This window comes from Lampris incognitus, chromosome 6 (assembly GCF_029633865.1).
Source record: "Lampris incognitus isolate fLamInc1 chromosome 6, fLamInc1.hap2, whole genome shotgun sequence".
Taxonomy (NCBI): Eukaryota; Metazoa; Chordata; class Actinopteri; order Lampriformes; family Lampridae; genus Lampris; species Lampris incognitus.
The window spans coordinates 13,353,563-13,375,628 of record NC_079216.1 but is presented as its reverse complement, the minus strand read 5'-3'; the positions used below and the strand labels follow the sequence as shown (position 1 = coordinate 13,375,628).

Below are 22,066 nucleotides of genomic sequence, written 5' to 3'. Positions count from 1 at the left end.
CCTGCTGAGTAACCGTCCTCATTACGTGAGTTTTTCTTGGTGGTAAACCACTTGAGAAATCGATTTCTAATACTTAAACCAAGCTAGCCATATGCTGACTGAAGTGAAGCGTCAGAGTAAAAAAAAAAAAATAAAAACGCGCCAAACTGCCGAGAGGTTGACGTCACTCATGTTGTTACAGCTCAAAACCAGTAGTGGATCATCAGCAGAGGGTATACTTAGACCATATTATCAGAAACGGAGCCAATTCTTCACTTTCGTCCCATAATAAAAACATGATAATCCATACACTATTTTTGCAAGATGGCCAAATACAAAAGAAATATTTGTTTGCCACGCCCACCCATAACGCTAGGTCCGCCTCAGGGAAACAAATCGGTCCATAAAAGGACAAGCCGGACCCGCACCCCACCACCAACCCCCCAGGCGCAGACACAGTGTGCACCGGCAGGCATCGGAACAAGCCACTGACGGCAAGCACAGACTGTCGGCCTGGAGCCAGCCCCATGACCAGACTGATGCACTGCCAGGACCGCCCACCTAGCGGGCCGGCAGGGAGGGGCATGGCCCACGGTGCCGCCGGGTAGATGCCCGCCATGGCCGCACGCACCAAGGCACACACCCACGTAGCCAAATACAACCGGACCATGTCACCCACCAAGTTTATTGCCCATGGATTTTCAGTAGCAGTACAGTATCTGCTGCAAAACCTGACAAGCAAGAGGGATGCAGGCCACAGTTTGATATGTAGTTTCTAATAAGCAGAATATTTTCAAAATACCAATTGTAGACCACAAGCAGTCAAAAAGAAAAAACAAAAACATCCAATATCCTTTTACCACGGAACATTTATTCCACTGAGACAGGATTGTATTTCCATAAACATCAGTTAACTATTAACAAATTTACAGTTGTGAGGAATGTAAAAAAAAAAATGCATGACTTATAAAAACCCCAACCCAGGTATCCCAATCAGATTCCCCTCCACCCCCCTAAGTCCAGTCAGTGCCTCACAGTTCATCTTTATCTGTTGTTGCCTGTAGAGGAAGAAAGTCAGTCATGTCACTGTTATAAAAAAAAGTTTCTGAAAATACAGGGGGTCTAAATAATTGTACGGTGCCTGAAACATTATGGCTTTATCATCAAAACACACCAATGACACATGTCAAATTATCTCACCGTTTCTTCATCTTCATCCGAGATTTCCTCATCGTCAACCTCTTCTTCCGCTGGCTCCTCAGGCTCCTCCTCTGGCTCTTCTTCAATCTGCAAAAGAAAATGGTGTCTTAGAAATTGCAGTCTAGCACTAACCTCCAGCCACCTGCCCTCACACACAACCACATTGAGAAAACTAAGGAGATGGGATCATGGGCTTCAAAGGTGGCAAAATCCACTTCCGGTGTGGGAGGACGGCGGCGCAAATTCACATTTGCAGTGGCCTCACCCAGTACCGGTGTGGAAAGACGGGCGCACGAATTCACATTCGTGGAGGCCTCACCCAGTACCGTCCATGCAGTGTCTTTGTCCACGTCTGCGACTAAGTTAGTCTTCGTTTGATGGCTGGGAGTGTTTGGTCTGCCGTGTCCTGCGGGCCCCAAGGACCACGGCCCTGCCTAGAGCTGTGCCCGAAGAGGTAACACCGAGGGCAGTCTGACAGGATGCAGAAGCAGGGCAGGCTAAGCTAACTGGTAGCCCATGCAGACCGGCAGTTCCGATAACACCGAGGGCGGTCTGGCGGCAGCCTCACCTAGCCTTGACTGTGTTTTTAGTGTCATCGTGTAGAGAGGTGTGTCGAAGGTGTCTGACTGGGAGAGGTACCGTTGGATCGGTTGAAGGAGCTTGGTCTGCTGCATCTGTAGGCCCAAGGACCACGGCCATGACCGGAGCTGTGCTGCAAGAGGAAATACCGAGGGCGGTCTGACAGGATGCGGGATCAGGGCGGGCTAAGCTACCTGCTAGCCCATGCAGATGGGCAGTTCCGACAGCCATCCTGGCTGGCGTTTGTTCTCATGGTCAGTGATTTTTTTTCTCTTTAGTTTAGATATATGTGTTCTTGTAGTTTTTAGACACATGTTTTTGTCTTTGTGTTGCACTGCTGTGGGCCGGGGGAAACAATGCTTCATTCCATTTCATGTGTGCAAGAGCATGAAATGAAATGACAAAGTGTTTCTGTAAAAATACAGGAAAATAAAAAAGGCATCCACTTCTAATGTAAAAATGATTCAGCTGTAGACGCCAGAAGAAACCGTTTACATTGAACTACAGTAAGAACACATAACTTTAGAATTGAAGAACAGTTAGTGGCCCAACTAGGAACATTGAATTGGTAGAGGAGTAAAGGGTTTATTTTCAATGTGGCTAGAAAGCAATTTTTCTTTTCCAGAATATATTGATGGGAAATGACTTGCCTGTTCTTCGAGGTCGACATTCATGCTGAGTCTGAGCATGCGCTCAATCCTCTCTCCATAGGCCTTGGTGTCTACCAACTGGTAGCCTGAGCGCAGGGTGGCTGTCTCAAACAGCACCACGGCCAGGTCTGAGGCCGTCTGGTCATCAGCATTATCCTGGAGAGGAAACCAGTAGATGAAAATACTGCACATGGCACCAAGTGGATCACAAGCTTTGATTTTGGTGGGGACACAACACAGTTTAGAGTCTCATGAGATGGCTACATTAATATTCTTCTTTCGGTTTGTTCCCTGTTTTTCAGGGGTTGCCACAGCGGATTTTACAGTTTCCATCAGTACCCTGTGAGGACACAGCACCAATAGCGGCCTCGACCGATCCAGCATTGTCTTGTCAATCCGCATACCGATTTGGCAAAATTTTACATCGTATGCCCTCCCTGACAACCACTAACCCTATGGACGGGGGCACTAGATGCCATCCCAGTATTCATGGACTTGCACCCATACCTGTCAACATACCTACATTAATATTATTTACAAAAAATTGTTAGGCACTAGGTTAATAATTACTACCAGGACTGGGTTATAATGGAGTACAAGTAACGGTGTTAAATATTCAGAATACAGAAATAAGCAATCCATGTGTTCCATGTTTCATTGGCAGGTGAGTGAGATTTTGTAAACCGAAAAAGTGAATGGAAGGAAAAATGTAGGCTGCAGTCTGCAACTTAGCAATGATAACACATGGGAAATATATAAGTTGTGGTAATATTTATGCATTATAGTTCAATGTAGCCTTGTGTGTGTGTGTCTGTACACAGTCACAGCCTATTTCTCATTCATGCAACATAATAGTAACAGTGAAGTGTGGTCAACTGAAAGGCAGCGCACCCCCCCCCCCCATGGTGAAACCTGTGCCCTGGTCCCATACAAGCTCCTAATTAAAGCAATGATACAAGCTAAAAAAAAAAAAAAACTATTTTCAAATCAGCATGTGTAGGTTTTCTCCTGCGTGCACCAAATGTTGGTAGAGCGTAGTAGTAAATGGCAGATGGTCAACACAGAGATAAGCAACTGTGACAAAAAAATATTATCGACAACAGTTTCACATGTACCTCTTGAAGATGTATTCTAAATGTAATCCGCATAGGTTACTCTTGTGGAATATTGTAACTGAATTTATTACTGATTACATTTAGGACAGTATTCAGGCATGTTTTAGGTCTATCAATATACACTGCTCAAAAAAATAAAGGGAACACATAAGCAATGCAATGTAGCTCCAAGTCAATCAGACTTTTGAGATATCAACCTGTCCAGTTAGGAAGCAACACTGATTTGTGAATCAATTTCACCTGTTGGTAAATTGTCTAATTTCCACCTGGTGGAAATTAGACAATTTGCAAGACAACCCCTATAAAAGAAATGGATTTGCAGGTGGTGGCCACAGACCATTTGCCTGTCCTCATCTTTTCTGGCCGATCTTTGGTTAGTTTTTCATTTTGCTAGTGCCCTCACCACTAGAGGTGGCATGAGGCGGTATCTGCAACCTACAGAAGTTGCTCAGGTAGTGCAGCTCATCCAGGATGGCACATCAATGCATGCTGTGGCAAGAAGATTTGATGTGTCTCCCAGCACAGTGTCCAGAGCATGGAGGAGGTAGCAGGAGACAGGCCAGTACACCAGGAGACGTGGAGGGGGCCGCAGGAGGACAACAACCCCGCAGCAGGACTGCTATCTGGTCCTTTGTGCAAGGAGGAACAGGAGGAGCACTGCCGGAGCCCTACAAAACGACCTTCAACAGGCCACTAATGTGCAGGTTTCTGCTCAAACAGTGAGAAACAGAATGCATGAGGATGGTATGAGGGCCCGACGTCCACAATTGGGGCCTGTGCTCACAGCCCAACACCGTGCAGCCCGATTGACCTTTGCCAGAGAACATCTTGGTTGGCAGATTCACCATTGGCGCCCTGTGCTCTTCACAGATGAGAGCAGGTTCACACTGAACACATGTGACAGACGTGAGAGAGTCTGGAGACGCTGTGGAGAACGTTCTGCTGCCTGCAACATCCTCCAGCATGACCGGTTTGGCGGTGGGTCAGTGATGGTCTGGGGAGGCATATCCTTGGAGGGCCGCACAGACCTCTACGTGCTAGCCAGAGGTACCATGACTGCCATTAGGTACCGGGATGAGATCCTCAGACCCATTGTCAGACCATATGCTGGTGCAGTGGGCCCTGGGTTCCTGCTCATGCATGACAATGCTCGTCCTCATGTGGCCAGAGTGTGTCAGCAGTTCCTGTATGTCGAGGGCATTGATGCTATGGACTGGCCTGCACGTTCCCCAGACCTGAATCCAATCGAGCACCTCTGGGACATCATGTCTCGTACCATCCGCCAACGCGATGTCGCACCACAGACTGTCCAGGAGTTGACCGATGCCCTGATCCAGGTCTGGGAGGAGATCCCTCAGGAGACCATCCGTCGCCTCATCAGGAGCATGCCCAGACATTGTAGGGAGTGCATACAGGCACGTGGAGGCCACACACACTACTGAGCCTCATTTTGAATCGTCTTGAAGAATTTCCACAGAAGTTGGATCAGCCTATGTTCTCATTTTCCACTTTGATTTTGAGTATGATTCTGAATCCAGACCTTAATGGGCTAATGATTTTGATTTCCATTGATCATTCTTAGGTTATTTTGCTCTAAACACATTCCTCTGTCTAATACATAAAGATTTTCAGCTGAAATATTTCATTCATCGAGGTCTATATTGTGTTTTTAGGTGTTCCCTTTATTTTTTTGAGCAGTGTACAAAATGTACAGATTTTTTTTCTTTTTTTAACTAATCTGCTATCTAGCTCCAAAAGGCAAATGGATTAAACTCATTTTAAGTGTTTTCCCCTCTTGCATAGCATATTGATTGAATGTAGTCTGGAGTGGAGGATCAAAGTAGTTTAGTATAGCTGAAAATGGATTACTTTGCTAGTTGGTTTCTACAAATGAGAAAGGACTCAATATACTGTAACTACTTCATTACTTTAAAATAAAAATCTACATTAGGAAAATATCCTCTTTTCCTCTTCCCTGGAGCTGCCAGGGAAGAGGAAAAGAGGAAGGCCAAAGAGGAGGTTTATGGATGTGGTGAGGGAAGACATGCAGGTGGCTGATGTGACAGAGGACGATGCAGAAGACAGGAAGAAATGGAAACAGATGATTCGCTGTGGCGACCCCTAACGGGAGCAGCCAAAGTAGTAGTAGTAGATTAGGAAAATAATTTTCACAATTTCATAAATAATTATGCTCACAAAAAAAAGATGTGTACGTGTCATGTACAGGTAATATGTTTTAGTATAATCTGAGTCAGCAGGAAAAAATATGTTACAACCAACCTGCAAGGCAAATTTGCACCCACACTACAAATATTACACTGATCTGGAGAAGAAAGTAACAGAAAGTGATTCTTCAGAAATGTAAACTTACATTGACACGTTTCAGCAGCTGCTTAATGAGGGGGTGTTTGGGGTTGATCTCTAATGTTTTCTTCTGGCTTGCATAATAACTGAAAAACAGGAAACACCACACATTAGCTCAGCAGGAAAACACACAAGCAATGATCGGTCCCACTCCAATATCACCGTCAGGCAAAGACAAGTGGACATAATGATGAAGAACAAAACACACACCACACACACCCTGTCATAATCACTCACTTTGTGGAAATGTCTTTTCCTGTCTGATACGCTTGTGCCTTCATGATCCTTTCCATGTTTCCTGACCAGCCATACTGGCTGGCAACCAGAGCACATGGTGAGTTGGTAAGCCTCTGGGAGAGGATGGCCTTCTCAACCTGCAAGTAAAGAAAAACAGAACCAAGCAAATGTCAGTACATTCTCTTCTGCTTGACACTGCCACTCTTGAGTTTTAAAATAGCATGTTCATTTTTGTATATAGGGATTTTATATTGTAGCTGGTTCATCCCAAAATTTGCATTAAAGCGATGTCGCCCCAAAATTCAGTCAGATGCAATGGTTAGTTTCTGTAAGGTGTATTAGGCAAGTATCTCTGCATCTGTGTGTCTTTTTTGCTCTATATTTTGAGTGCTGTGGTGTTTTACGTTTCTATCGGCCATATTCTGAGTAACATGCAATAGCCATGGAAAAAAATCCTCTCTCTGCAAACAAACTATGTAACTGGTAAAATGTCCTAACTGTCTGAATTTTCTCTCCTACTGGGTGCATTCCATGAATATTTTGCTCCCCACCTTGTCCTTCAGGGCCTTATCTTTCAGCCAAGTTGTGAGGGGTTCATATTCTTTCTCAAGGCTCTCCCTTTTCTCCTTGGCCTTCTCGCTCTCGTCAAACTTGATGCCTTCCTTTGCCACATTCTGGAAGCGCTTGCCATCAAATTCAGGTAGGGCCTGGATACAGTACTCATCCACGGGCTCAGTCAGGTAGATCACCTCGTAGCCCTTCTTCAGCAGCCTCTCCACGAAGGGAGAAGTCTCAGCCTGGGGAGGCACATAAGAGCATACCATGATCAATGTCAGGAATTGTTCCACTGTAGCCAGCATTAGGAGCTCAGATAGCATGCAATTTAGGTGAAAGGTTTAGATGGGCATGTCTTGATTCATGCTTAATAATCCAGGTAAGAATATCAAAGAAGGTTGAATCAGTTCATCTGGATACAATTTTTATTGGTAAGTGACATCTTTCTGCATTTACCCATCCCAGCTGTGTAGCTAGGAACAGTGGGTAGCTGCCATGCAGTGCCCAGGGACCAACTCCAGTTCGTCTTGCCATGTCTTGGTCAAGGGCACAGACAGGAGTATTAACCTCAACATGCATGTCTTTTTGATGGTGGGGAAAACCAGAGCACCTGCAGAAAACCCACCGCAGACACAGGGAGAACATGCAAACTCCACACAGAGGATGACCCCCAAGATTGGACAAACCCGAGGTTTGAACCCAGGACCTTCCTTGTTGTGAGGCAACAGTGCTAACCACTGCGCCACCATGCCACTTTAATTAATGCTTTATTAACGCAATAGACACTTCAGGATTTGTAGGCAGTCAACAGCCTATAAATCCTGAGTGGTAATGTTTTCTTGGTGGTGTTGCTATTATTGATAAGTCTCATGCCTTCCTCACAGTGCATTCCAAATCATTTGAAAATCCAAGTCTGAAAACACCCGTTTGTATGAGACTTTGACTCAAAGGTTAAATGTTAAGTTTTAATTAACTGGACAGTAACATCTCTTTTTACACTCCAATGGTCACCAGTGTGTTCATTTTCTAAAAACAAAATACCTGTATTGAATTGTAGCCCTTACACAACCACTCAATGACAAGCCATGGGAATTCCATATACTGGACTGTAAGTCAATGTTTTTACTGAGCTGGCTGGTCCTGCGACTTATACAATGTAATTTTGTCAGACAAATACCCTGCATTTCAACCAAGGCCACTAGATGGCACTGTTCAATCTTGTGACTCAATACTGCACCACCGAAAAAGAAAGTTTACCTTACACTCATTTGAAACGCTAGCCTACACTAACGGTAGTCTATGTAAGGACTCAGAAACGCCGCGGAAAAGAAAGTTCTAATGCACAAAAATATGCAGCCGAAAACAGTAATATGGCAGCAGAATGAAAGTGATGAATCAAATGCACTTGATCTGTTTGTCAAAGAAAATGTGACTTATACACCGAAGAGACCCGTGTTTATTTTTTTCCCCTCACAACACGTTTTTTGCTAAGTGCGACTTGTAGTCAGGAAAATATGGTTAAGTGCCCCCCCCCAGTGAAGCCAAACAGCCAGTTTAAGCCACCCACCTCCTTCCTGCTGGGGCCTGCCATAAAGTAAATCTTATCCTGCTTCTCCTTCATACGCTCCACATACTGCTCCAGGCTTGTCACAGCCGTCTCGCTGTTTGAGGTATGGAAACGCAGCAGCTTGGCAAGGCGGGTCCGGTTGGAGTGGTCCTCGATCACACCCAGCTTGATGTTGGTTCCAAACTCCTTCCAGAACTTATCGTTATACTGTTCCTCTGCGATCTTCTTGATCATGTCGAGGGTCTTGCGTACCAGCTTCTTACGGATGACCTGGATTGGCACAACAGGAGCAATGTATTTTCTATTGTCTTTTTTTTCCCCCTCTTAAAAATCAAGACCATCATTAAATGCTGTTATTTTTTAAAGCCCATTTCAAAAGTTAAAAACCTTCCAAAATGTAAAAAGAGTTAATACTACATGACGATAATGGATTAAGTACAAAGGAATGACAGGATTACAAAGACAGAATCATATGGGGCAAAGTCTGGATCTTATTCGTGAGTTAAGAATATGACATCTAGCCAACTACATATTTTTCCTTTAAATAAATATTTTTGATGTTACAAAACATACTGCAGAGTTAAAAAAAACTGCTTATTATATCGCTCCATATTATGTATTGAACTCTGGCTAGTATAAAAATTATGTCACAAAACCAATTAATATTTCTGTGTTTGCATTTGGGTTTTATTTGTGTTAAGATGCCAGGCTCACCTTGAGCAGTTTGTGCTGCTGCAGGGTTTCTCTGGACACATTCAGAGGAAGGTCATCAGAGTCCACCTAGCAACAGAAGTGTCAATTTAAAAATCACAGTTTAGGCATCCCCCCCTAAAATGAGAGAAACATCTCCCTTCACCTTATGGCTGTCATGGACATCATGAAGAACACTCACCACTCCCTTGACAAAGTTCAGGTACTTAGGCATCATGTCATTGAAGTCATCTGTGATGAAGACTCTCCGGACAAACAGCTGTATGAGGTCAAAAACCAGAAAACAAAGCTTGGTTAATTCCTCCCACTGCATCCACCCCATTAGTAGACAAAATGTCTTAAATATGACTGAGTGTTTGGTGGGGGAAGGTCCTGAATGTTTGATTTACCTTGATGAAGTCGTTCTTTTTGGAGCCATACTCATCAAACAAGCCACGAGGTGCAGCAGCGGGGACAAAGAGAATGGACTTGAAGGTGACCTCGCCCTCTGCAGTGAAGTGGATATGAGATAGAGGCTCATCGGTATCCTGTCAATTAAAATAAATGCAGCAGTTGGGATTATTTCTTTGTTAAACTTTCAAAAACACGTCATAAGAAAAACTAGATACAGGGTTTAATGTTGAGAGGATGCTTCAGTGCAAGTGCCTACCTTGGAGAAGGTCTTGTAGAAAGCCTTGTACTCATCTTCCTCAACCTCCTTCGCCGGTCTCTGCCAGATGGGCTTGATATCATTCATTAGCTCCCAGTCCCACACGGTCTTCTCAACCTGGAACACATGAAGTCAGACATTTGTGTAAAAACAAACACACAGCTAAGAACATGCGTTCCTTTGAAAACAGGTCAGAGAAACAGATGATGATTAGTTTTAAAAGTATGAGTTAAAAAAAACAAAACTGATGAACTTCCCACCTTTTTAGTCTTTGGTTTGTCCTTGTCCTCCTCTTCTTCCTCCACCTCAGCTTCATCCTCAGTGGTATCTTTCTCTGCTTCCTCCTCGGCATCCTCTATGGGCTCAACAGTCTCAGTCTGAAAAGGGGACAAGCCAGATCTGTTAATTCTGATTTTTAATTAATTTCCATTTATTGTCAGTTTCTTGACTGTTTAGTATTAGTCAGTGCAATATTCTATTGCTTTTGATAGTGTTTCTTTAAATTGACAGTTGGATTACAAACCCTCTGTTCATTTCTCAGACATCTTTTAAGGCTGACCTTGTCTCACTATACCTGAAACAACTTGTGAAGTAGTCGTTTCAAGGCTGCATTGCAGCAATGTTTAGAGGCAATATGCTGCTACACAAATCAATTTTCCCACATTAAAAAATTAAAGCACACTTATGAATAAACAAATGCACATTATTAAAATCAATCAGGAGTGTGTGAGGCACTTACCTTGCTAGCCCACACGTAAATGGGGAAGTTGATAAACTGAGAATATTTTCTCACAAGGTTCTTGATGGTCTCCAACTCCAGGTAGTCAGAGGCCTCCTCCTTCAGGACCAACCTGGAAGGTTCAATAGGGGTGTTAAGACCCACTGCTTAGCATTTTATAACCATAACCTTTAAAATAAGATCATCCAGGTTAAAGAATTCTCAGGCTGTTTACGTGCATTTCAGTTAGATGTTGATGGTTATCAGTCTTTTAAAACAGTATTTACAATGCAACTGACAGAACATTCTCGTCTCTGTCCATTTCATCCTTTCTTGGTGTTCCTACATTTCCCAATGTTGAATTTTGTGAGCAACACACAAGAGGCAAGTATTTACCATGTCACTTAGCAATTTTATGTTGTACCCAGTCAGGACAAGGAAATTGGGATTTCTATTTCTTTCTCCCTTTCGTTGCATTTCAGATGTGAGGGAGGAAAGAAAATGGGATAGCTTTCTGGAAACGTACCATTGTCATGCACTGTGTCTAGACTAAGCAGCAAAGGAAGATAAAGTAAAGAGTATAACACTAAAACTTTCACCAGCTTTCAGCTTTGCAAGCAACGGTTGAGTGTGATAAAACCAAATCTATGATGGAAACGCAAGCAAGTTGATGAAAATGTGCAGGCATGCACTCAGGCAGATTATGATGGGGACATACAATCAAAAATGTTTGGTGGAAGAGAGAAGATCCTGCTATTCCCTTGCTTTTTTATTTTCTTTCTGGCTGACAAAGATACTTGTGACAATAGGGAAACAAAGTTGAATAGGCAAGTTCATAACTGCTGGCATTTTCTCCCTATTTAACCTACAACTGTATCTGACATTTTTAATTCACATTTTATTTTCCAATATAGTCTATTTCAATGTAGTACACCAAAGGTGCTAACAAATAAAGTAGTAAGGGTTGCAGTTTTCCCTTTAAGAACACAACACTCCTTAGATAACTTTAAATGGTTGTGTAAACAAAATAAAAAAAATTAAAAAGAATACCCACGTGATAGTAGTTCCTCTTCCTAGGGTGTTGCCACGTGGGTCTTCAATGACAGAGAACTCACTGGAGTCAGACTCCCAGATGTGCTGTGTGCCATTGTTGTGCTTGGATGTCACAATGATCTTGTCAGCGACCAGGAAGGATGAGTAGAAGCCCACACCAAACTGGCCAATCAGCTCAGAAGTGGACTGGTCCTCCGCCTGCATCTCAGTCATCTTGTTGAGGAACTCGCTGGTGCCTGACTTGGCGATGGTGCCCAGGTTCTTCACCAGGTCCTCTTTGGTCATGCCGATGCCAGTGTCAGTGATGTGGAGCATGTTCTTCTCCTTGTCTGACTGTAGATTGGGATGATAGTTAATGACCAAAAGGAAAAAAACATTAACTATGTTAAGGACAAAGTCCTGGGCATCCTGGTTGCTCCACAAGACAGCATATATAGCAAAGGATCTGAGACCTAGCAGTATCATCCATGGGTTTATTTTGGTCCAGATCTCATTCTATCCATCTCCTCCTCTTAGCATTCTCTCCTGTCACTCTGTCCTGTCTATATAGAGCAAAACATGCTGGGGAAAAAAGTTAAAAAAAGAAAACCAAATAGCCCTTTTCCCAAGCACACCTTGATTTTGATGGTCAGCTCTTCGTTGGCGGCCAGTGCATCGTCGTTGGTCAGAGACAGCAGGCGAATCTTATCAAGGGCATCTGAGGCATTGGAAATCAGCTCCCTCAAGAATATCTACAAAACAGAGATTGTTGGAAGGCTTCCATCATCACCTCTGCCAGTTATGGCCAAAAGACTAATTAAAAAAAAAAAGCCTAAAACTTATTTGGCAATACTACTCTGTATGAATGAGAATCCTGGTTGTTCCTGCTCACCTCCTTATTCTTATAGAGGGAGTTGATGATGAGCTTCATCATACGATTGACCTCAGCCTGGAAGACATGCTTTTCTGACTTCTCTCGGATTTCCTTGATCTGTGCTGTATTTAATCCGTCGAGCTGGATAGCCTCCTCCTCCCTGGGGAGTAATGGACGAAAGCACATGGACAAGAGCAGAAGAGGGAATTCAAAACAACTCGCAACAAAAACAAGTTCAACTGCTCTTCTCCAGAGACACCAATCTCAATCCTAATGGTGTAAGTACAGCACTCAGAAACTGATTAGCTAAACAAGTTTAAACATATGAGTAATTAACATTGGTGAAAGGCTCACATAACACCACAAAGTATCCAAGATGTTCCAAAGAAGACAATTATATATAAACATGAAGCACAGCAAAGATTATCCAAAGTAATAAGGAACAATAGGTATATACTGTACTGAGTGTGGATGAATGCAGATAGTGAGTCTTTCTCTGAAGCACATCAACTTTGAACCATCACATAAACTACCACAGTTGGGCAAAACTGCTGCCATTTCAGTTTAAGAGTCATCATTTAATATTACTTGTCTGTCTAAGTGTTAATTGTAAATTGAATGTCATCTGCGAGTTGTCAAGGTCAGATTTTTTTGGATAAACTTTATTTTTTTCCCCCCAGGGTAAAAATACCTACCAATACACAACGACCCCGATTTGACCCCACTATGATTGAAACAAGCAAATTCCATTGCTGTTTTGAAGCTTTCACACTCTACAAAGATGCTAATTTCCACAAAAAAAAATCCCCTCACTCCTTTGTCCACTTGATGTTCCAAGAAGTGTGGCTACTTCTAAATGTCAAATAGGTCTCACTACTTAAGATTTAATTCTACTTTGCATTATGTCCCCTACACTTCATGTGAGCATCGTGACAGTCAAATTCCTTAATTGGCCAACAGCAGTTAACTTGAACAAAGCCCCCACCTCTGCACCACCTCATCATCTGTCCTGGAGCCGTCCCTGCTTTTACCCAGGTCTTCCTCCACAGTCCCATCAACGTCAAGTTCATCGTCGGCCTTGACAGCAACTATCGATGAATAACAAACTTGTTAGATTAAAAAACAAACAAACAAACAAACCAACAACTCAAACTGGGGCTTGCTCGGGTATCTAGAGAGATGGGAGAATGTCCAAGAGGTGAGAAGATCCGTTATATCCATTGATGATCTGGATCACCAAGATGGGTAGACACAACTGAGCTTTGGACGTAATATGGACAATTAGCTAAACGTTTTCCAGAGTAGGTCACTTCATTGGGAAACTTCCGGGAAGACTATGGCACTGCTGGAAGGCTTAGCTTGCTACAGAGGACGTATTGAGCCAGATTCAAATACGTCGTCTATCGTTTATGTAGCGACATAGAACCAAGTAACTGTACATCAAACACACCTCAAACGATGCATTAACAGGGGAAGCGCTAACGTTCTCAAGCCACGATGTACAGGCAAGCTAACGCTAGCCTGCCGCCTAGCCCACAAGACACATGAGAGAGCACATTATCCCATACTCACCGAAGGCTAAAAGAGCACACAGGAGGCCAATCACCCAAATACGCTTCATTTTGAGGCACCGTTTGTTTAAAACGCGCGTTTATCTTCAGCTCCGAGAGACAAAAGCCGACGCTTTCAGCGCACACAGCGGCACCGCCAATCAAGAATGACAAACCAGCGCTCCCGTGACGAGAGCGTGTCTCATTAAACCGCCCACAATCGACCAATAGCCACGCACTACGCATCCGCGTCAACGAATCGCGGCGGAGGCTGCGGGTCCATCCCCCCCAATCGAATTTCCGTGCACGCTCTCTAGCCTCAACTCGTGGCTGGACACCATTGGCTCCCAGCAGACCCACTTCCTGAAGACCCCCGCGTTGGAGGTTGCTGTGAGACGTCGCCTCCCGTATGGAAACGGAACACGGCTTTAGGAAGAACCCCGGCGCCATAGCGGTGTGCCCTGCGTAGACTATCTCGTCGTTTTCATTGGCCAGTTTACGACAATTCCTTTTCTGTTTTTTTTGGGACATAATATTTGTTGTCATATATGACATCCATCCGTTATCCAAAACGCTCATCCTACGCAGGGTCGCGGGGGATGCTGGAGCCTATCGGGCGGCCCGGCAGGGGGACGCCCTACCTGTATAGGTCGTTATGCTGCACTGGTGGGGAACGAAATCAATCATCGCGGTAGGGATCCCTGCTGGGGCGGCGCGGTGGCGCAGTGGTTAGCGCGGTCGCCTCGCAGCAAGACGGTTCTGGGTTCGAGCCTCGGGGTACGATTGTCTAAATTGCCCCTAGGTGTGTGTGTGTCAGCGTCGGCCGGCCCGCCCTGTGTGATGGCCAGGCGGACTGTCCAGGGTGTCTCCCCACCTGCCGCCCAGTGACCACTGGGATAGGCTCCTGAGTGCAGGATAAGCGGTTCGGATAATGGATGGATCTCTGCTGTGTTGTAAGATTAGCCGGTGAATAATAATAATAATGATAAACTTTATTTGTATAGCACCTTTCATACATAAAATGCAGCTCCAAGTGCTTTACAATAAAAACAGGGGAAACAATAAAACTCAACAACAATACAGATAAAATAAGTTAAAAATAATAAAACACAGACCTAGGCAAAAATATAAAACAAGGCAAGAAATAAAACCACAGTACAAGACAAAAAATGAGAATAAAAAGAAATATAAAGTGGAATTAATTAATACTACTACTACTTTCGGCTGCTACCGTTAGGGGTCGCCACAGCGGCTCATCGGTTTCCATTTCTTCCTGTCTTCTGCACCTTCCTCTGTCACACCAGCCACCTGCATGGCTTCCCTCGCCACATCCATAAACCTCCTCTTTGGCCTTCCTCTTTTCCTCTTCCCTGGCAGCTCCATATTCAGCATCCTTCTCCCAGTATACCCAGCATCTCTCCTCCACACATGTCCAAGCCATCTCAATCTTGCCTCTCTTGCTTTGTCTCCAAACCATCCAACCTGAGCTGTCCCTCTAATATAATCGTTCCTAATCCTGTCCTTCTTCGTCACTCCCAATGAAAATCTTAGCATCTTCAGCTCTGCCACCTCCAGCTCCGCCCCCTGTCTTTTCATCAGTGCCACTGTCTCCAAACCATACAACATAGCTGGTCTCACAACCATCTTGTAAACCTTCCCTTTAACTCTTGCTGGTACCCTTCTGTCACAAATCACTCCTGACTCTCTTCTCCACCCACTCTTCCCTGCCTGCACTCTCTTCTTCACCGCTCTCCTGCCCTCCTCGTTACTTTGGACAGTTGACCCCAAGTATTTAGACTCATATGCCTTCATCACCTCCACTCCTTGCATCCTGACCATTCCACTGTCCTCCCTCTCATTCATGCATAGGTATTCCGTCTCGCTCCTACTGACTTTCACTCCTCTTTTCTCCAGTGTATACCTCCACCTCCCCAGGCTCTCCTCAACCTGCACCCTACTGTCACTACAGATCACAATGTCATCCGCTAACATCATCGTCCACGGAGACTCCTGCCTGATCATGTCTGTCAACCTGTCCAACACCACTGCAAACAAGAAAGTGCTCAGAACCGATCCTTGATGTAATCCCACCTCCACCTTGAACCCATCTGTCATTCCTACCACACACCTCACCATTGTCACACTTCCCTCATATATATCCTGCACCACTCCTACATACTTCTCTGCAACTCCCGACTTCCTCATACAATACCTCCTCTCTCAGCACCCTGTCGTATGCTTTCTCTAAATCTACAAAGACACAATGTTACTCCTTCTGGCCTTCTCTATACTTCTCAATCAACATTCTCAAAGCAGACATCTCATCTGTGGTGCTCTTTCATGGCATGAAACCATACTGCTGCTCGCTAATCACCACCTCTCCTCTTAACCTAGCTTATATTACTCTTTCCTATATCTTCATGCTGTGGCTAATCAACTTTATACCTCTGTAGTTGCTACAGTTCTGCACATCACCCTTGTTCTTGAAAATCAGTATCAATATGCTTCTTCTCCATTCCTCAGGCATCCTCTCACTTTCCAAGATTGTGTTAAACAATCTAGTTAAAACCCCCACGGCCATCTCTCCTAAACATCTCCATGCCTCCACAAGTATATGTCATCAGGACCAATTGCCTTTCCACTCTTCATCCTCTTCATAGCTGCCCTCACTTCCTCCTTGCTAATCCACTGAACTTCCTGATTCACTATATATCCCTACATCATCCAACCTTCTCTCTCTCTCATTTTCTTAATTCATCAGCCCCTCAAAGTATTCCTTCCACCTTCTCAGCACACCCTCCTCGCTTGTCAGCACATCTTCATCTCTATCTTTGATCGCCATAACTTGTTGCACATCCTTTGCAGCTCGGTTCCTCTTTCTAGCCAATTGGTACAAGTCCTTTTCTCCTTCCTTAGTGTCTAACCTGTCATACAACTCACCATACACCTTTTCCTTTGCCTTTGCCACCTCTCTCTTCACTTTACGCTGTGTCTCCTTGTACTCCTGTCTACTTTCTTCGTCTCTCTGACTATCCCACTTCTTCTTTGCCAACCTCTTCCTCTGTATAATTTGCTGCACTTCCTTCCACCACCAAGTCTCCTTGTCTTCCTTCCTCTGTCCAGAATACACCAAGTACCTTCCTAGCTGTCTCCCTCACTATTTCTGCAGTGGTTGCCCAGCCATCCGGCAACTCTTCACTCCCACCCAGTGCCTGCCTGAACTCCACATAACAGTCTTCCTTCTTCAACTTCTACCATTTGATCTTCGGCTCTGCCTTCACTCGCTTCCTCTTCTTGGTCTCCAAAGTCATCCCACAGACCACCATCCAATGCTGCCTAGCTATGTTCTCCCCTGTCACCACCTTGCAGTTTCCAATCCCTCTCAGATCGCGCCTTCTACATAAGATATAGTCTACCTGTGTGTACTTTCCTCCACTCTTGTACATCACCCTGTGTTCCTCCCTCTTCTTGAAATATGTATTCACCACAGCCATTTCCAACCTTTTCGCAAAATCCAACACCATCTGTCCTTCCACATTTCTCTTCTTGACTCCATACCTACCCATCACCTCTTCATCACCTCTGCTCCCTTCACCAACATGTCCATTGAAGTCTGCTCCAATCGCCACTCTCTCCTCCTTGGGTACCCTCTCCACCATGTCGTCCAACTCACTCCAGAATTCTTCTTTTTCATCCATCTCACACCCAACTTGCGGGGCATATGCGCTGATAACATTCAGCAATACACCTTTGATTTCCAGCTTCATACTCCTCACTCTGTCTGACACTCTATTCACCTCCAGCACGCTCTTGACATACTCTTCCTTCAGAATTACCCCTACCCCATTTCTCCTTCCATTCACACCATGGTAAAAGAGTTCGAACCCACCTCCGATACTCCTGGCCTTACTCCCCTTCCACCTGGTCTCTTGCACACACAGTATGCCTACCTTTCTTCTTTCCATCATATCAGCCAGCTCTCTCCCTTTACCAGTCATAGTGTCAACATTCAAAGTTCCGACTCTCACCTCCACACTCCTACCCTTCCTCCTCTCTCGCTGTCTCTGGACATGCCTTCCCCCTCTCATTCTCCTTCACCCAACAGTAGCATAGTTTCCACCGGCACCCTGCTGGTTAACAGTACCGGTGGCGGTCGTTGGTAACCCGGGCCTCGACCAACCCGGTATGGAAATCTTATTCATGATCCGCATATTTGATTTGGCAAAGCTTTTATGCCGGATGCCCTTCCTGACGCAACCCTCCCCATTTATCCGGGCTTGGGACCAGCACTAACAATGCACTGGCTTGTGCATCCTCAGTGGCTGGGTTAAAGTGGAAATAAGTGGAATTAATTAAAAGCAAGAGCATAAAAATGGGTCTTGAGCTGATTCTTAAAACAATCTATGGACTTTGCTTCTTATTTGTTGGGGGAGTCTATTCCAAGCCGTCGGTGCATAAAAACAAAATGCTCCTTCGCCATACTTTTTGTAGTTCATTCTAAAGACGTTGAAACTGGGGTAATGTGATCTCTCATCCTGGTTTTTGTTACGACCCTTGCTGCCACGTTCTGTACTAGTACTGTACTTTTTTTGGGGTAAACCAGTAAGACGTGCATTGCAATAGTCTAGACATGAAGAGATAAAATCATGTGTCACCTTTTTGGCGTCTTCCAGGGAGAGGTAGGGTCTAATTCTAGCAATATTTTTAGGTGAAAAAAGGAACCCTTTGCAACACTGTTGATATGTGATTTAAAATCCAACTCAGAGTCAGTGATGACACCCAGGTTTTTTGTTTACTACATACAGTCTTATTGTGTACAGCAAGACTCCCCATTCTACTTGATATAATTTCTCTCTGTGCATTAGTACCTATAATGAGAGTTTCTGTTTTGAGAATGAGAATACGCCAGCACTACCAACTACTGTCCACAAGACAGTAGTGTTGATTCATTTTAATATTAGTGAGATGAAAACTTGCCCAGCTATGAACATAATTATTCAAATTTTTTTCATCCCCTTGATAATAGCAAACCTTAGGTTAGAGTTGCGATGGATGTATGTTTTTTTTTCAACAATTGTTTGTATTTATAGCTGCATGTTTTATCATACATGGTTAAAGCATTGGAACAGGTGTGTCTGTGTCTGTATCAAATGGTAACCCCATTAAACTGTTACTTGAATATGTTGTAGTGTTAGTAGGGACAAACAGCCGCTACACACACTTTATTTCTGACAACTAAGCCGGAGCTGTTTTATTTTGGCGGCAGAGAGAACATGGTGTGGTACAGGTTCCCTGGCTTGGCCTAGTCGGATATATCGTTGCATTCTGAATAATACGAGATTCTTAGTTGTGATTGCCTTGGATGCTGACATGAATGCAAAATGTGCCATATTGGTATTCCAAAGGCAGCATAGGTGAGTTCATTTGTTTTGTTTCATTAGTTAGTTTGAAGTTGTGTAGGTCTGTGCTTTGTTGCTGAGGTGACTGAATTGCATAGTCCCCTGAATCATAAAAGTGCAAGTGGTACCACTCTTAACAAGTGCACTTCAGCCTGATATGTTTTTGTTTTTGTGCTGTACTGCTGTGGGCTGGGGGAAACGGCATTTCGTTTCATTTCATGTACGCAAGTGCATGGATTGAAATGACAAATAAAGTGTTCCTGGTGCCTGATTACTGAAACTATGAGTGAACATGACTCTTTCGGAAAGTGTTGTAAAGTGTTTTTGATGAAATGTTAATGTGTGCAAATACAAATTTTGCTTTTTTATTTGCTTCCAGTGACATCCAACAGTTTGTAGGGAAGGTATTCAAAAACCCATTTGTGAAGGCCCATATTACAAATGCCAGTTCTGCAGCAAAACGGGAGAGTATGTGTATGTTGTGGCACATATGTAGACCCATGAGAAGTCAGCTGTTAAACATGGAGGTATTTGTCTGTTTAAATAAATGTTGCAGATCTTGTAAAATGTACAGATTGTTCCCTCGTAATGTTAAGCATTTTAGTCCAATGTTAATTTGTATACAGTTTTAATTTTGAACATTGTCTTAAGAATAGAGTGTAGTTTGTAAACCAGGTTTCTGTTTTAGGGTACAAAATTTACAGATGCCAGGGTGGACATGCCAAAAGGCACCATTATCACTGCTGCTATTGTGCAAGGACTATAAGCCTGAAAAAGTTTTTCGCTGACCCATCAACAGGTCGCTGTGCCTTCGCACCCTCCATCACCTCTGACCCCTCCATCACCTCTGCAGCGTCGAACGCCTGTGTACCCTCCAGTGCCTGTACACCCTCCATCTCCTCTGCAGCCTCCAGTGCCTGTGCACTATCCAGCGCCTGTGCACCCTCCATCACCTCTGCAGCCTCCAGTGCCTCTGCAGCCTACAATGCCTCTGCAGCCTCCAGCGTCTCTGCACCCTTCTGCGCCTCTGCAGCCTCCAGCGCCTCTGCAGCCTACAACGCCTCTGCAGCCTCCAGCGCCTCTGCAGCCTCCATCACCTCTGCAGCCTCCAGCGCCTCTGCAGCCTACAACGCCTCTGCAGCCTCCAGCGCCTCTGCAGCCTCCATCACCTCTGCAGCCTCCAGTGCCTCTGCACCCTCTAGCGCCTCTGCAGGCTACAATGCCTCTGTAGCCTCCAACGCCTCTGCCGGCTCCAACGTCTCAATTTATAATAATAATAATATATATATTGTTATAATCAATTTACAATGCACAGTTCACGGAGACATTTCCTGGTTAAGAAGATGGCAGAGGCTAAATATGCGAGAGTGAACATTATTAAGCTACCAACACAATACAGCACAGTATTGATGTAACTATGACATTCACCGGGGAAAACGTTTTAATGCATAGGTAGTTCCGTTACATAACCTATAGCTAGCCTATGCACGGTACAATATAACGCTACATGACCTCTCGTGAGCGCTAATCTCATGTCTTTCAGACAGGTTCGTGAACGGCTAACAAGTTAGCATAGAGCTAGCGAATATTAATCAAATTAATATCATGCCACAAACATAAATCCATCTTTTTAAGATATGACTGGAATATAATGTTTTACAAAATATGTTGGAACTACTTTGTTTGAATCGCTAAACTTCACAAAAGCCAGTGACGACAACAAGTGCGGGTGGCCGGGCGTCCGGGTAGCGTAGCGGTCTGTTCCGTGGCCTACCAAAACGGGATCGCCGGTTCGAATCCCCGGGTTACCTCCGGCTTGGTCGGGCGTCCCTACAGACACAATTGGCCGTGTCTGCGGGTGGGAAGTCGAATGTGGGTATGTGTCCTGGTCGCTGCACTAGCGCCTCCTCTGGTCGGTCGGGGCGTCCCCCGGAGTAGCGCTGCCAAATTTGACAATGGCAAACTGTACACTCGTCCGTTATGTGCGGCAAATGTATTGTTATAGCCCACTGCAAAAGCCACTAACTTCAAAGTGTGATTGTTCTAGTATCCATCCATCCATTGTCTTAACCGCTTATCCTGCTGTCACGGTGGTGCTGGAGCCTATCATTCCGACAGTCATTGGGCAGCAGGTAGGGAGACACCCTGGACAGGCCGCGGCCGAGACACACACACACACACACACACACACACACACACATATATATTCCTAGGGACAATTTAGGACCGCCAATTCACCTGACTCACATGCCTTTTGACTGTGGGAGGAAACCCACGCAGACAACATGCAAACTCCACACAGAGGACGACCCACCAAGGTTGGACTACCCCGGGGCTCGAACCCAGGACCTTCTTGCTGTGAGGCGACCGCGCTACCCACCGTGCCACCATGCCACCATTTTTGTGCTAGTAATGGATATTGTAGCGAATTCGGGGGGCAACAACAGGAACTGCCGCGGCCGGGACGCGAACCCGTATCGTCCGCACCGCGGGAGACATCGCTAACCGCTCGACTAAAGGGTCCGACCCGTCAGCCGGCGGCCGACGTGTCTACTTATCCACGCACGTTACAATATTTATCTTCTTTATAGATGAGAAAAGTACCCCGCTGGCAGCAGAAGGCATACTCATCCAGATAATAATGACACTTGAACACTTAAGCCAAATAACACTTTCAATTATTTAGTACCCTGCGGTGGAGGAGCTCCACGCGCACTGCTCTGCACAGTTTTGCCTTTTTTTCTTTTGCACCTGCTGAGAAGAATTTTAGGTGTGCAAACACCTCAACTCACCAGTGCTCTGTGTGGTGAAATGACATACAGCAACATTTTGATAAATAAAGAAACAAAAAAAGCAACTAGATTTACATTGATCCATCATGCACGCT

General features: G+C 44.7%; 1 protein-coding gene across 1 annotated transcript; it reads right to left on the bottom strand.

Annotated features, from left to right (window-relative positions):
• Nucleotides 1-836: 836 nt before the first annotated feature.
• Nucleotides 837-13,961, bottom strand: LOC130114771 (endoplasmin-like). Its single transcript, XM_056282676.1, has 18 exons — nt 13,803-13,961; nt 13,216-13,318; nt 12,249-12,390; nt 11,992-12,108; nt 11,379-11,710; nt 10,346-10,457; nt 9,867-9,983; nt 9,607-9,723; nt 9,347-9,484; nt 9,139-9,216; nt 8,961-9,026; nt 8,247-8,516; nt 6,676-6,921; nt 6,125-6,261; nt 5,895-5,973; nt 2,409-2,564; nt 1,180-1,266; nt 837-1,037 (listed from the first exon to the last, which is right to left on the bottom strand). Exons 1-18 carry the CDS (start codon nt 13,849-13,851, stop codon nt 1,011-1,013), a joined length of 2,373 nt encoding a protein of 790 aa, XP_056138651.1. The 5' UTR covers nt 13,852-13,961; the 3' UTR covers nt 837-1,010.
• Between the last annotated feature and the right edge of the window lie 8,105 nt (nt 13,962-22,066).